The following is a 17,503-nucleotide window of genomic DNA, read 5'->3' on the forward strand; positions in this document are numbered from 1 at the left end:
ATACACATATCAGCATTCATAGTGTGAATGATGAGTAAAATGATGATACAAGGCGTGCCTTGATGTGTAGATGCTCAAAGACTCGAAGACACGCACGTCGGACAAGCACCGGAGGAGCGGGGAGGAAGGTTGCTTGAAAGAAAATGGAGGGGGCCGAACTTGCAGCAAGTTGCTGCTGGTTTACACGTGAAATGCTGCTATAGGGATGGTGGGAGTGGCCGAGTGCTTTAGGTTTAGGGTTAGGGTTAGTTTAGGGGATATTTGTGTGTTAAATAATGCACTAGTGGGCAAAAAAAAATAAGGATTAAGGGATAAAAAAATGTTGAGCCCATTAAGCATTTAAACAAACCCAACAAGTCCAAAAGCACTCTCGAAAATTATTTCGTTTAGGTACACTTTTGAAAATATTGCCCGAAACCTCAAAAAGTTTCACGATTCGATAAAAATTGCGTACCGGCTAAAAATACGACCCGACGAGTAAAAATACCCACCAAGGGCAATTTTCGAAAAAAACATTTAAAAACACCTCTTATTAAATAATTAAAATTATTATTCAATAAAAATATTTTTCTTAATTTTCCCCGGTCTCCGTTCCTCGTTCGAGCGCAAAGTGCAAATTAAAACCCTAAATGCATGAAACTTTAAAATAAATCATGAAATAAACCCTAACCATTCAATCATTATGCAATAAATGCATAAAAAATCATTAAACACATTTTTTTATAATAAAACCCTAGATTACATGCATGCAGGTTACGTAGTTCGAATTTTTGGAGCTTACAACTCTCCACCCGTTAAAGAAAAATTTCGTCCTCGAAATTCAAAACATACTGAATAGCTCCGGGTAGCGACTCCTCATCTCGTCCTCCGTCTCCCAAGTAACCTCCTCCTCGGAATGATTCAGCCACTTGACTTTGACAATGTGGATCACCTTGTTCCAGAGTCTCCTCTCTTGCCTGTCCAAAATCTTAGTGGGTCTCTCCTCCAATGACAGGTTCGGTGACAGCTGTAGTGGCTCATAGTTCAGCACATACAAAGGATTCGACATGTACTTCCGCAGCATTGAGACATGGAGCACATTGTGAACTCCCGCCAGATTCCGTGGTAAAGCCACTCTGTATGCAAGTGTCCCTACTCTCTCTTGTATCTCAAACAGCCCCATGTATCTTGAACTGAATTTTCCCTTTTTCCCAAATATCATCACACCCTTCATCGGTGCGACCTTCACGAACACGTGGTCTCCTACGGCAAACTCAAGATCTCTGCGACGCTGATCGGCAAAACTCTTCTGAAGGCTCTGAGTTGTCCTCATCATGTCCTGAATCTTGACCACTAACTCTGCAGTCTTCATGACAATATCTGGTCCCAACTCTGCTCTCTCTCCTACCCCATCCCAATACACTAGGGACCTACACTTCCTCCCCTACAGTGCCTCATATGGAGCCATACCAATCGATGCATATGATTGTTGTTGTATGTGAACTCTACAAAAGGTAAGTTCGGCTCTCGGATGGATTGGAAGTCGATCATGCAAGCTTTGAGGATGGAAGGCAGTAATGAATAGCAGCTTAGTACCCAATCCATGATGTAAACTATTCCACAACGCAGACGTGAATCTCGGATCACTTTCTGACACGATGGACACTGGAATCCCATGTAGTCTGAATATCTCTCTGATGTATAGCTCTGCGTACCGAGTCATGGTGAGAGTCTTCCTGATTGGTAAAAAAGTGTCCTGATTTAGTGAGCCGATAAAATATCACCCAAATGGCATTATATCCTCCAGTCGTCCTCGGAAGCTCTGTCATGAAATCCATGGTGATGTTCTCCCATTTCTACTCGGGAATTGGGAGTGGTCTCAGCTTCCCTGAAGGTCTCTGATACTATGCCATAACCTGCTGACATGTCAAACACTCGGATACGAATCGCAGAATGTCCCGATTCATGCCCGACCACCAATAAAGAGACTGAAAATTCTTATACATCTTCGTACTCCCTGGATGGATGGAATACGAGGTGTTGTGGGTGTATAACCCAATAAATCAGATTACGTATAAGCCATGCATAATTGCTATTATTTAAATTAAAAATAATTTTATATACTTATGGAGTGTTGAATTCATTTTAAAATTTGTTACGTCATGATTATTTTTTTAAAATCGTAGAGGTTTAGTTTTACCTTTTCAGTTAATTAAGCGAGGCCGGACTGGAGTTGGAGTATTGAGATAAAATTTAATAATAATAAAATATTTCTAAATTTAATTTAAGCCAACGAATAATTTATTTTAATGTAAAAGAATGTTTAGGGATTTATTTAATTAATTGAAGTTAAATAGTAAATAAGTTCTTTTGTGTCCCATAATTAATTAAAAGCCTAAATTAAAGTGTGTAACCAATTGAGATAAATTAATCTAGGCCTCTTTTATTTAAGAAATTGTAACTTAACATGTTAGTAATTTATTTTTATGAATTAGCCATGCATGCAAGAAAATTATTATCCCAAATTAATTTATTATTTCACTAAAATACATAATAAGTCTTTAAAACTTTAAATAGTTAAAATTCAAGAATTAAGCAATATTTTACCCATTTTATTTAGCAAATTTCGGCCAACCCTTGTAGATTTAAATTATGATTGACAACTCTCCCATTTTGATTCATTTCCTTATCCTTTCTTGGTAACATAATTCCGTCACTTTTAATCACCAATAATTAATAATTAAGCAATATTTCTACCTTAATTTGAATTGCAAGATTTCGGACATCTCACCTCACCTAAATCTCCCATAATATCACCTTGTTTCCTTATCTCCCAAAGAATCAAGGATAGAAAGATTTTTATCTTGCCATTCAATCTCCATTTAATTGGTAACCTTCCCATTCATTTCCTAGCCATTCTCTCCATCCTCACTCTCGAAATTTCAGAGTAAATCAGCAAAAAAAATCGTGACTTGCATCAAGAGAAAACAAGAGAGAAAACAAGAAAAGAAACTTCGTCTCCGCCGCGCCGCGTTCGTCGTATCATTTTGTTTTCTTCTAAAGAAAATTTCCATGCATGTTTATATTGTTCTTTGCTATTCAATCAAGTCCTATAGGTATTTTAAAACATCACATGCACATGATTTTTAAGGCAAAAACAAAAATTGGACAGCAACCTTTCAAAAATTCTATGCAGTATTTTCGGCCCTTTCATTTGTGCCTCACGGTTTTGATTGTCTTTGTGGTTCCAGGAGGTTGGTTCGATTCCAGGCACTCAAGGATATATCTAGGCATGTACTAGGGTGTATTGGAGTCATGTTGGTCCATTAGTTCAAGCCCCTACCCGCTGGACGAAGGCTTGACACCAACTTTCCCTTAGTTGCAAGGTTGAGTCTCGATTTTCCTTGTTTTGATTGTCTAAGTTTAAGGTTCGGATCATGATTGGTTTAAGACCTGTAACCATGGTTAGAAACCTTCCTTAGCATGTCTAGGACGTGACCAAGATGGCCTTTCATGGTTTGGTTCAAGATCCCATCGAAATTTTTCGGTTTTCTCTTTTCTGATTTTGTGTGAGTGAGTTTCGAATTTTGAGGGGTTGGCTGGATCTTGGTTGTCTTCTAGCCCTTAGCCATGGTTCACACAATACCTCATGATATCTAGATCAAGCCATGGTCGGTCATATGTGAAAGGGATCGATATACGGTGTTCAAAATCGCAACGGAAGCACAAAAATGTTTTCAAAACATGAAAACCGAAATTTTGGTATAAAAATTTTTCAAAATTGAACACCATGTACTAGTTGTGCAAACATATACAAAAATCTCAACTTTCAAGCATAGGGTGTTGAGAAAATTACCTATCAATCACAAGGATTGATTTTATGGCTCCAACTAAGGTGTAAACACCTTAGCTCTTGAAGGTAGACAATCTACAAGCTCCTCCTCCAAATCCTTGAAACTTTCCTTCAAATTAGGCCCACCACCAACTAGGTAAATCCCCTCTTAATTTGCACTAGAAAATTAAGAAGATTTTTCAAAGAGAAGACTTTTATTCTCCAACACTTGAAGAACAAAAGAGAGAAGAAAATTGAGAGAAAAAGAGACACACAATTTCGGCCAAGGTGTGTGGAATGAGGAGGAGAGTTGAGTCTTGGGGTTGCAAAAAGTTAGATACAAAAGTTGTATGCCTTTGCAATTTTTTAATCAAAAGTATTCAAGACTCTTCACCTCCCAAGCATGCAAACCCTAGCATGTCTCACATATATTATATGGTTTTTAACACATTAAAAACCATGGACTAAATTTTAATTATCTCAAACATATTTGAGATTAATTAAATACTACTTGAATTTATTCAAGTCCCACTAGTTAAATAATTATTTTAATTGAGCTCTACAAGACTCAATATTATTTAATTAATTCAACACTTGAATTAATTTTAATTATTTAGACTCTACTAGGTCTACTAGTGTTTAATTAATTCAACACTTGAATTAATCTAATTTAGTCCCCAATAATGTTTATGAAAATCACAATTTTCAACTACATTATTTACTTGGCCAAATTTTAATCTAGGAACACTTTCATAAATTAAAATTTATATTTCTCTCATAGAAGTCATACTTCTATTTTTCTTTACGCTTATAAACACATTTATAAGCCGTTCAACACATTGAACCATTTTCTTCTTTATAGAAGTCAAACTTCTAATTTTACTTACGCTTATAAACTCCTTTATAAGCCGTTCAACACATTGAACTATTTTCACTTCTCATCGGGATTTACAAAGCTAGTACTTGTGTGGCCCTAAATGGTTCATTGATACAACTAGCCGTGGTTTCACATCTCCATGTGATTCGGACTAAACATGTCCTTATTCGAGCATACCCCAATTGCTCCATTCTTACTTATCAACTCCTTGATAGTAAGAACGTCAGAACTCAAGTCTGATAGTACCCAACCAATCACGTTAAACGCCTAGCAGCATCGCTTACGTGATTCCCTAGGTATCACATGATAGTGCCTGCAAGAACCATTCAATTATGGTTAGCGTACAGTACGGTCCCTTCAACTCATATATCCCGATCGATTCGACAACCATTGGTTTATCGAGAGTTGTCAATGAATCGATACTATGTGTCATGTTGTAGTTGCATCGATGGTGTAATCTATGAAACCCCTTTCATAATTACAACCATACTCTGGCCAGAGATTTCAACCTACATACACATGATAACACATAGGATATCCATACCCGAAGGTAAGCGGTGAATCCCCGACTACAATGCATCGACTCCTATGTGTTTCGACAGAACACCCAACCTTGCCACCTGATGACCCCATAAGAGTCGGTAAACAAGTCAAAGTGTAATTCTAGCACATAGAGTCTCAATGTTGTCCCGGGTCATAAGGACTAATTCTGTACAACCATAAACCAGGACTTTTCCACTCGATAAGTGAGAACCACTTGGAAAGTCCTTTTATGGAGGGTTGTTCAGTGCACTCTACAAGGAGCACCTATCTGCATGTTCGGACATCACAATGTCCCCTACCAATGAAACATGGTACTCACATCGCAGATACTAGTCTCTAACTCGAGCGGCCTATATCCTTCTTAGTGGCGGCTGAATCGACTAGGAACCGTTTAGAATATACAGTATTACAAATATGAGTTTCATGATACTCATCATATGAGCATCTCATATTCTTTCTACTATTTGTATATTCAAGGGCTTTATCTATGCAGCTAGCATGGGTATACAGATAAAGATTCGCCAAAATAATAATTTCAAATATTATTAAAATAAAGATTGCTTATACATAGAGTTTCATTGTGAACACTCGGCCAACACTTGGCTCGACGGGCACCTACTCTAACAATATGGACATTGGAATGAGACCAGGCAGCAAGATGAAGCAACACCCCCACGCCTGCAGAATGGTGTTCTTGGGTGGAGCTTCGGATTGTCGTAGGTGTTTGTTTGGATTGTGGTTGGCCTAAGGCCCTTAGCCATGGTTCAAGCCATACCTTAGGATGTTGGGGAGAGGCTCTGCTTAGTGGTTCAAGCCCCAATGGCCATTAGCCTTGTAATCGAAGCAAAGCAAGCGAAGCTGCTGCCACGTTATTTGACAGCAACTTTGTCATCGGTTCAGAGGTCATGTACGAGTTCTAGGTTGGATTTTAGCCTATATCCTTAGACTGGACAGTACCCCAATGAGTTAGGAAGGTCATGTTTTTGGCCGTTCATGATTTGGTTAAGTTTAGAAGTTGTACGAGAATTTACGGTGCAATGTGCCAAAGTGACTCTCGAAAGAGCGTTTCATGATTTTGGCCTCCATTCCCATTTTTCTTGTATTACAGCCCTAGGGATTTATTTTCCATCATTTTAGGTGAATTTTAATCATGACTAAATGATGATTCGATGTTTGTTCAGGTTGGTACGGATTCATGGTTGGAACATTAGTTTGTGGGTCGCGTTTGTCTCGTTCTTGGGTTCGGTTATGAAGCTTTAGTCAAGTTGAAATTATTTGCATGTTCCTCTTGTTAGAAGTAGGTCGTAGCGAGCCTGGGAATGATCCAACCCTTTCGGTAAAAAAGTGGTTATAATTATATTATGTGCAAAAATATAAAATGTTTATTTTTGAGATATATGCAATATGTCTTGTGGCCACCTCACGATTATGGGATTTCTACCGGTGACTTACGACCGGTTCATGTTCATGTATGGGTACGTACATCCAGTCCAAGGGCTGTGGTGATCTCTACCGCCCAGTATACTAGACGATCATGTTATGTTACGGGCCACTTGCATATAACATTATCTCTACAGAAAATTACGATATGCTAATTTATGACAGGGCTCTATCGTGCAACTCTTTTACGTACAATTTTTCATATATGCACATATTTATAATTACTCATGACACGATTTTCACGTTACGTTTTACGATACGATATTTTTACGTTACGCCAAATTTTATGATATATTTTACTTGTTATTCACGATATATGCATGCTGAGTCTTTAGACTCACTAGGCTTGATTGTTGCAGGTACTGATGAGGTCGGGACCGAGGGCGGGGACCAGTGAGGTAGCTTGGGTCGGCAGTAGTAAGAACCCGAGGACCTCATTTTTATCATTTATTATTTATGCTCAAACTCAGTTTTTACTTTGACGAATTATTTTTAAGTTGTGGTTTGAAAACAATATTTGCTTCCACTCTTACATTAAACATTAAATCTTTTTATCACTTTATTTTATGAATGAGGCATGTTATTTATTTAAAAAGAAAAATTTTAAATAATTCCGCAAATTTACAAATACAAAATACGAGCCTGTACAATTGGTATCAGAGCCTATGTTCTTGTAAAGGGTTGTACTACTACTGATCTCGAGAAGCTCATGAAGTCACGTCTTCGGTCTGTAAGTTTTACGTTTACGCATTTCGTTTAAAGCATGAAATATTTTAACATGTTTTCATGAAATGATTTATGCCCAGATTATGATTATGCAGTATTTATTTAAATTTAAAGAAATAATAGAAATTATGCATGTTAGTTACGTATGAGTTATGTATGGAACAGTATGCCTCCTAGACGCATTCCTGAGCACATGAGAGATGATGAGCATCGTCATGAGGACGGTGAGGATCATAGGCAAGAGAGGGACTTACCACCACCGCCTCCACCGGACATGAACGCCTAGATGCTAGCAGGAATGACGCAGTTCTATGCACAGTTTGCGGGGAACAATGCTGGGGTAGCCAGGAAGACGGGGCCTGAGGCTACCTATGAGTGGTTCATGAAGATGAGACCGAAGGAGTTCCCAAGGACGACAGATCCCATGATTGCCGAGGACTGGATTAAGTCCCTTGAGGTTATCTTCGAGTTCATGGGGCTTGGAGATGAGGACAGAGTTCGTTGTGCGACTTATTTGTTTGGAGGAGACGCCCGCTTATGGTGGGAAGGAGCATCTGTAGCCTTGAATGTGGCTACTCTGAGTTGGACGCGCTTTATAGAGGTATTCTACTCTAAATATTTTACTGACGAGGTGCGTTCCATGTTGACCAGGGAATTTATGACCCTGAGGCATGGGGACAAGACTGTTACGGAGTTCATCCGTAAATTTGAGAGGGGTTGCCATTTCGTACCCCTGATTGAAAATGATGCTGGAGCCAAATTGAGGCAATTTATGGATGGTCTACGGTCGATCTTGCGCCGTGATGTTAGGGTGGCTGGCCCTACTACCTACGATGTCGCTGTCTCCAGAGCTCTAGCTGCAGAGCAGGATCTGAATGATATTGAGAGAGATCGCCAGGGAAAGCGACCAGTCCAAGTGCCGCACCGCCCTCCTCAACAGCAACGTCAGAGTAAGAGGCTTTTCTATGGCCCATCCAGGAACAGAGGACATCAACAACAGGGACGGGCAGTCCCGAGGACCGTAGAGTACCCAGTCTGTGCTAAGTGCACGCGCCGTCACGCTGGAGCTTGTATGTATGGCTCAGGGAAGTGCTACAAGTGTGGTAGTCCTGACCACTTGCTGAAGTATTGCCTTGCAGGGGAGTCTGCCTACCCAAGGCAGGGTCTTTGCTCTCCAAGTAGTGGAGACGAAACCGGAAACGATGCTCTTGACAGGTATCTTAAAGCTTTAAATTTAGATTTGAAAGTTATTGTTTTGGGGGTTTGGGTTGAGATTCTGAACTTAGAAATTGTGATAGGATTGCATGCTCTAATCAGCGTTATTTCGGGAATTTAGACTAGAAGAACTTTGACCTTCGCATGTCTATAAGTTAGTTCAATTAATTATTGGGTTCAGCTTGATGTTCCAACCTTTCAGGGATAATTTTTATTGCTGGTTCAGCTACAAATGACTTGATAGATTAAGGGGCTACTCATTCGTTCATTTCGGAGACCTTAGCGAATTTTCTCCAGATCAAGACCATTGGGCTAGATGTAGCGTATTCAGTAGTACTGCCCTCTGGAGAGGAGCTGGCAGCTACTAATGTGATCCGATCATAGACCTCGAGCTTCATGGTAATTTTGTTTATGCGGATCTTATCATACTGCCGATGCCAGAGTTTGATATCATCCTGGGTATGGACTGGCTATTAAGGAACAGAGTTTTGATTGACTTCCAGAGGATATCTGTTCTAGTCCGACTGCTTGGGAGAGAGCAATTCTTATTCGAACCTGACAGGTACTTTCCTTTACCGCGTATAATACCTTGTGTCCAGGCTAGGAAGCTTATGCGTAGAGGGTGTCAAGCATTTTTAGCGACTTTTGTGTCTGTTCCCAAGACACCTAGTCAGTCAGCCTCCGATGTCCCGATTGTTAGGGATTTTCTAGACTTGTTCCCTGATGACATCTCTGGTATGCCACATGTGCGGGAAGTGGAGTTTTCTATTGAGCTTATGCCAGGTACCGCACCGATCTCAAAGCACCGTACCGATTAGCACCGAAAGAGATGGCAGAACTCAAGAAGCAGATTTAGGAACTTCTTGACAAGGAGTTCATTCGCCCGAGTTTTCAACCATGGGGCGCGCCATTCTTATTTGTGAAGAAGAAGGATGGTTCGATGAGACTCTGCATCGACTACCGAGAGTTGAACAGGGTTACAGTGATAAATTGGTAACAAGACATTTAGCATACCTCAAAAACATAAAAATATTTTCTTTGCACGTCAAAACATACTTACTTGGCATTGAGGGATTCGTTAGATCTCGTTTGGGGCCACTGCTGCAACATACTAACATGAATTCAATACTTAACTTGCATAACTTAGACGTAGTAATCATGCTTACACACAAGCTCATTCATTTGCTTAGGACATTCTAAAATTCCCATGACTCGGCCTTGTTAAAACATTGCATTAAACTAAGACATCAAACCTCAAAGCATTCAAACTAAATTTCCCAAAAAGGCAGTACACGGACCCCGTGCCCAGGTCCGGGTCCGGGTCCGTGTAGGTACTGTAAAATGTGTTGTGCAGAAAAGGAAAGGCACGAACCCCATGCCTAGGTCCGTGTAGTGGTCCGTGTAGGCTCGAAATTTCAGGCAAGTCGAAAGAAACAAGGGCACGGACCCCGTGCCTGGGTCCGTGTACCTGCGGTATGCGTAAACCGATGGGAAGTTTCTTATACAGTGCTTATTCTCCCAATTCAACTATAATGAACCAAGATTCAATACTTCGAGACCCATCCTAGGACACTACGGTATTGGCTCAAGCCTATACAATTGCCCCAAACAAACTACGCATCACAAGCAACATAATAAACCCGTGAACACGTCTTTTGACAACGAAACGATGTTTACGACTATTTATTCTCTTAATTGCCTAATGACACGAAACGAAATGTCAATAACCATCCCAACAACATTAACAATATACCTATACGCAGCAGCGATCACCCGTTGATCCCCAACGAAACCTGCAACAATAAAACTTCAAGAACACATCAATAACATAATTTTCAGAAAAACGCAGTTTGAGCAGTCCCATGAAAAACACCATAACTCAAACAATTTTTATCCAAATATTTCGAGTTTTATATCAAATCGAAGGTATCAAAAAGTTCTATGCTTCATATGTTGAAAGATTTTCTAGAAAAAGCGAACGAAAAATCGCAGTATTTAAAATGACAGCAAAAATCGTGATTGTGATCCAAAAACCGTTTCAAAATTGATTCAAACATCATTGCTCAAACTTCTACACATCACACATGTATTTTCACACATAAAAACATCGCAACGCATAATATGACATGATCGACGCATGAAAAATAGAATTTACGTGAAAAAACGGCTCTTTCTCCGTGAAAAAATACTTGAGACTCTTATGATCAGTGTAAATCTGACATTTCTCGCCATACAAATAATGTCTCCAAATCTTCAACAAAAAGACGACAGCGGCTAACTCAAGATCATGATTCGGGTAGTTCTTCTCATGCACCTTCAACTATCTCGAAGCATAAGCTATGACCCATCCCTGCTGCATCAGAACTGTGACTAAACCGAGCTTAGATGCGTCGGTGTATAACACAAAATCTCCTTGCCCGGCTGGCATGGCTAACATTAGGCGCTGAAATAAGAGCTTGCTTCAAAGTATCAAAGCTCTTCTGACATGCATCACTCCAGACGAACTTAGCATTCTTCTTGGTCAGTAAAGTGAGTGGCACTGCTATCGACGAAAACCCTTGAATAAACTTACGGAAGTAACAGGATAAACCCAGAAAACTGTAGATTTCTGATGCATTCTTCGGCTCGACCCATTCTTTGACTGTCGTAACCTTAGCTGGGCCACCTCGATGCCATTGCTAGACACTATGTGACCCAAAACGCTACCTTCTCCAACCAGAATTCACACTTACTGAACTTCTCAAATAACTTGCGACTCTGCAGGATCGTAAGACTGTTCTCAAGTGCTGGTTGTGCTCCTCATGGCTCTTCGAGTAAATAAGAATATCGTCAATGAATACTATGACGAACTGATCAAGGTAAGGCTGAAATACTCGGTTCATGAGGTCCATGAAAATAGTTGGAGCATTCGTCTGTCCAAACGACATCACTAAGAACTCGTAATGGCCATACCTGGTCCTGAAGGCTGTCTTGTGAACATCTGCATCCTTCACCTTCAGCTTGTGATACCCTGATCAAAGATCTATCTTAGAGAACATTGTAGCTCCCTGCAACTGATCAAACAAGTCTTCGATTCTAGGAAGTGGGTATTTATTCTTGATCGTTACCTTGTTCAACTCTCGGTAATCGATGCATAGCCTCATGCTCCCATCCTTCTTCTTTACAAAAAGCACTGGTGCGCCCCAGGGTGAGAAACTAGGGTGAATAAATTCCTTGTCCAGAAACTCCTGAATCTGCTGTTTGAGCTCTAACATCTCAGCTGGAGCTAATCGGTACGGTGCCTTGGAGATTGGCACAGTGCCTGGCATGAGATTGATTGCAAACTCCACCTCTCTCTCTGGTGGCAGACCTGTGACGTCATCAGGAAAGAAATCTGGGAAGTCTCTGACTACTGGCACATCAGATATAGATGGAGTGGGCACATCAGGTGTCGAAATGACGCTGGACAAGAAAGCTTGACACCCCTTGGAGATGATTCTCCGTGCCTGCATGCAAGAAATCATGCGAGGAAAAATCCTCATCTAGCTGGCTCAAAGAGAAACTGCTCCATACCCAACGGCCTAACCAACAACGATCTCTTCTGAAAATCAATTAAGTCTCTATTCTCGTTAGCCAGTCCATACCCAAAATAATGTCAAACTCTGGCATCGGCAACACTATCGGATCGGCATATACCAATGGTCCTGCAGCTCTAGATCAATATCTCTGACCACGTTGGTAGCTAACAATTCTTCCCCTGATGGGACTGTCACAGAATAATTCACGTCAAGGTCGATGGTCTTTCTATCCAAATGATTAACAAGCGTCTCGGAGATGAATGAATGAGTGGCCTCGAAATTTATCAAGGCATTAGTAGCTAATCTCTTAATGAAAATAATTCATGAGACCCGTTAGCACAACACAAAACTTATATTCCAAAATTCTAACATTAACCTTATGCAACGAAAGACACCAAAATACCAGCTAGAACACTAATAATCCCCAAATCAAATAAACATGCAAGGAAAAATATTAATACTGTACTGATTAAATAAGTTATCAGTCAACAGTGTCGTGTCTGGGTTTGCCTCCTGTGCATGCATAGGCGAACACTCTGCCCTGAGTTGGCTGCCTCCACTGTGGGCAGTCCTTTAGCATGTGATCACTGGCTCCACATTTAAAGCACTTGCTTGACCCATATAAGCATTGTCCCGGGTGTAGGCGGTTGCACTTTGGGCACACCGGGTGCTCATCTGCACTCTTTGGGGCTTCTGCTGTGGCATAGGACCCTTGCCCTTTGGCGGTCCCTAATATGGACTTCCTCCCTGGCTGCCCCTGGAACGGTCTCTTAAACTGAGGTCGTTGTTGCTGCTGCTGTGTAGCCTGATAGGGCCTCTTGCCCTGCCTGTCGGCCTCAATATCCCTCTAATCCTGCTCTGCCGCCAAAGCTCTAGACACGGCAACTGTATATGTAGTAGGACAAGCTACTCGGACATCTCGGCACGAGATCGGCCGCAACTTATCCATAAAATGCCTCAGCTTTTCCCGGACATCATTAGCTATCACGGATACAAAGTAACACCCCCGCTCAAACTTTTGCACAAAATCTGCTACGCTGTTGTCTCCCTGCCGCAACGCCATGAACTCCCTGGTCAACCTGGACCGTACTTCCTCAGTGAAGTACTTGGAGAAGAACACCTCTTTGAATCCATTCCATGTCAAAGTCTGCAGATTGACTGATACGGATGCGCTCTCCCACCAGCGTCTGGCATCCCCTGCTAGAAGGAATATGGCACATCTGACCCGGTCTATATCCTGCAGCTTTATGAAGTCAAAAATCACTTCGATGGACTTAATCCATCCCTCAGCCACCACCGGGTCAGTCGTCCCCGCAAACTCCTTCGGATTCATGCTCTGAAATCTTTCATACACTGCCTCTGGTCGGGGCATTGTCCCTGTATTCGCTACAGCCTGGTTCTCCGCAAAATGTGCGAAGAACTGCATCATACCTGCAAGCATCTGCGCCTGCATATCTGGCGGTGGAGGAGGAGAAGCGTCTCTCTCCTCATCGTGAGTCTCCATGTCCTCCTCTCTTGCTTCCCGATTAATCAAGCGTCTAAGAGGCATACTGTTCCAATAATTTACCCAACACGTAAACCTAATATGCATGAACATAATATCGATAACATACGATGCACGTAATTTGAACTTAACATATGGACATGCTGAAATCATGACTTAATACTTAATACATAACATAATTCAAAACCTTAAAACTTACAGACTTGAGGACATGACATCGTGAAATTCTTGCAACTGGCAGTAGGCATAAGCCTTTATAAGAACCTGGCTTTGATACCAACTGATATGTGTCGTTTTTACGTGTTTTATTGCATTAGTCTGTGTGTGTTTTGCATTGTGCATACGTTTATTTCAATCACATTCTGTTCCTTTTAGAGTAAACATTTGCATTTTATCATATCTCACTCGGGCATGATGAATTTGCAGGAAAAGTGGCCGGAAAACCAAAAAATGGAGCAAAGTGTACAAAAGAGAAGGCAACAGACAGAATAAGCGGCGCCCGAGCGGTAATTTTCTACCGCCCGGGCGCGAAAGGTGATCAAGTCCACAAATCGACAGAAAGGTCGGCGCTCGGGCGGTAATTTTCTACCGCCCGAGCGCGAGAGATGCTTTACAAAGGCCAAGCTACAGAAGAGTCGGCGCTCGAGCGGTAGTTTTCTTCCACCCGAGCGCGAATGCCGCACACCCCAAGGAAGTATACAGAAGGTGTGGCGCACGAGCGATACTTTTCTACCGCCCGAGCGCCACCTAATTTTGGCAAGATTTTGCATTTGATTCTTTTCCTTATTTCGGAGGATGGCTGATATGGGTGGATGTTTTTGGACGTTTTGGGGGGATTCATACATTATTGTTTAGCCGTCACAAGTCTTGGAGAGCAACTTTGCGCTTGGATTGAAGAATCGAAGTTTTCCGGGCACCGTTCTTCGCGTTTTTCGTCAATTCTCGTATTTCTAACTTTATTTTCATCTTTTAAACTTTGTTTTGTTTATTTTGATCATGAATTCTAGTAGCTAAACTTCATTATTTGTTGGGATTAAAGAGGATCCTACCCCGAACGTTGATTTGAATTAATTTATATTTCGATTGTGCGTTATTCTTGATTTTACTGCTGTTTTATCGTGTTGTTAAAGCGTAGCTAACTTTGACAATGTTTTTATATTGCAAGTGAGTTCGAGAGAATAACTTGTGATAGGAACGAGTAGTATAATTCGCGGATCTACAATTTACATAGATATATGAAATTGGATACGTGCCGATAGTCATAGTCCTTAGGGTCGAAAACTAGGGGATTTCATAGATCGAAATGCGATTCACTCTTGATAAATAATTAAAGACATTTAATTACTTCATTGAGTCGAATTAGTTTGGCATAGCTCGAGAGAGAGTGTTCAATAGAATAGGAAATCCTGTCGGAAGCGTAGATCACGATCGAACGAATTAATAAATTAACGAGGTGTAGGTGAACCGAGAGTCCGAACAAATCCATTTCTCATTGAATTTTACTCAATCATTTTAGATATAAATTCTCATTCATTACTTGTTGAATCTTTTTTATTTGCACATTTCTTTGAGTATAGTAGGAATAATCACACAACTCAATTTTCGTTGCTAAATGTTAAATAACTGAAAATAATAATTGTTAAACACAGTCTTCAGTGGAACGATACTCGTACTCTTGTACACTATATTATTACTTGACATCGTGCACTTGCGATTAATTTTGAGCATACAAAATCATATTTTTATTGGGGATTTTACTGTGCAAGTTTTGCTCGATCAAGAGCGCGACGCAAATCCAAAATTCCAGAGAGCTCGGCGCTCGGGCGGTATTCTTTTACCGCTCGAGCGCGAAAATTTGCCTCTAATATTTTTTTTCCCGAGGAGTCGGCGCTCGAGCGGTATTCTTTTACCGCTCGAGCGCGACTGCTTTTAAGTCGCGAGAACCCCTTTCCCCTTTCATTCTGCGCGAAAACCCCCCTCAAATCCCTAACCCTCCCTCACTCTCTTCTTCAATTTTCTTGTGCAGGTTGTCCAATCATCCTCCAATCCTCAGCAAGGTGGAATTTCTTCGTAGGGACACACACATATTACATCAATCGGGTCTTCTTCTCCGGTCATCACCTCCGGTCATCATCTCCATCTTCACACACAATGGCTCCCAAGAAGCAAAGAGGTAACCCTGGTTCTTCCTCTTCCTCTTCTTCGTTTGATAGAACCCGCTTTGTAAGTGAGGCGGCTCGGAATAGATATGATCATGCAAAGCTTCACCGAAACCCCATTCCCGAAAGGGGATTACGTCGCCAATTTGAGGATAGATATTTAGAGCCCCTTGTGGACTTGGATCGAAGAGATGGGAAAAATTTAGTGAGCACCCTCAAGCTGCAGTGGTGTCGGTAGTTAGGGAGTTTTATGCAAATGCTTGTGAGCGAACTGATGGGAGAGCTTTTGTTAGAGGAAAGCTTGTGCCGTTTGATTCGGCTACTATTAACGCCTTTCTAGAAACAGCGGAGGTGGACGACTCCAACTACCAGGCATTGATTGTTGAGCCCAATTACACTGAGATTATCGAGACTTTTTGTCTTCCAGGGGCTACATGGAAACCACTAGGGGGACCCCCGAGTTGTTTCGACGAGAAGTATTTGCGCACCACTGCTGCCATGTGGTATTTATTTGTGGCCCGGCGGATGATGCCAGTCTCGCATAAGAGCGAGGTTCAAAAGGAAAGAGCGGTGCTACTGTTTGCGTTGACCCAAGGCTACAGCATCAATGTGGGCCGACTTATAACCTCTCAGATCATGCTGAGTGCCCAAAACAGCCACATCGGGCTTTTCTTTCCGACGATCATATCCGAACTGTGTGCACGGGCTGGGGTACTTTTCCGGGACGACGAGGAGTGGCTTCAACCGATGAAGCCAATTTGTCAGGAGGATGAACAAAGAAAAAGAGCGAAACGACGGGCGAACTTCCCCACTCAGGAGGAGGAAGCCGATGGATCTAGCACTGTCGTCCCACGCCGCCTTCCACCACAACCCCGTAGGCGAACTCAAAATGATAAGATGGATGAAAATCTCGCCTTCCAAGCGCATCAGAGTCAGTTCAACTCTTACGTCACGTACCATTTGTCTCACCTTGACTCCATGATGCGCACTTTGCTTGTGCACGGGGGCGTTGACCCGTCGACCATTCCACCGACTCCGCTACCTCCTCCCCCATTCCAGTTCCAGTATGATTATTCTAAGCAGGGGGACGCTTCCGGAGTGCCACCACCTGAGCACGACGACGACGAGTCTTGACCAGGGGAGTTTACTGTTTCCCCTTCTTCGCACTTTTATTTCTTTACCGCTTTCTGTTTTCTTTCTTATCGTTGTTTCAGTCTAGCATGTTTATTAGCTTTCATGTTTATTAAGTCTGCATCTGTGTTTGCATTTCTGTGTTTTGGGTCTTTTGTGCAATGGGGACATTGAACACGTCTAGTATGAGGGGGTCATCGTATGTATTCTTATTTGTTTGCATTCGTATTTGTCTTGCATGAGTGTCAGTGATGGTAACATTAGTCAATTGGTAGCCTGTGATGATTTTGGGTTAAACGAACTGCATATTACTTAATCTTATCACTCGTTATGAATACCCCAGTGAATTGAAAAATTTCCATATGCGCACATAGTGGGTGTTATTAGTAGTGTAAACGATAGTCGAGTTTAAGAATTTGTGGGAGAAACTGGAAAAACAGGAGATGCAAGTCGAACTTGAGTGAATGTTTGTCGACAGTCTTGACCGACCAGTGACAAGAAGTAGAGTAGATCACTTGAGTCCACCGGAATAACTTTCGT

At 41.6% G+C, this 17,503-nt stretch overlaps 1 protein-coding gene across 1 annotated transcript; it reads right to left on the reverse strand.

Annotated features, from left to right (window-relative positions):
- Nucleotides 1-268: 268 nt before the first annotated feature.
- Nucleotides 269-1,351, reverse strand: LOC140807379 (uncharacterized). Its single transcript, XM_073164209.1, has 2 exons — nt 884-1,351; nt 269-280 (listed from the first exon to the last, which is right to left on the reverse strand). Exons 1-2 carry the CDS (start codon nt 1,349-1,351, stop codon nt 269-271), a joined length of 480 nt encoding a protein of 159 aa, XP_073020310.1.
- Nucleotides 1,352-17,503: the final 16,152 nt, after the last annotated feature.

Source organism: Primulina eburnea, chromosome 1 (genome assembly GCF_022965805.1).
Source record: "Primulina eburnea isolate SZY01 chromosome 1, ASM2296580v1, whole genome shotgun sequence".
Classification (NCBI taxonomy): Eukaryota; Viridiplantae; Streptophyta; class Magnoliopsida; order Lamiales; family Gesneriaceae; genus Primulina; species Primulina eburnea.

What these genes read in the sequence shown, in the direction of transcription:
- LOC140807379 (XM_073164209.1), bottom strand. Translation starts at nt 1,351, where the DNA reads ATGAAGACTGCAGAGTTAGTGGTCAAGATTCAGGACATGATGAGGACA.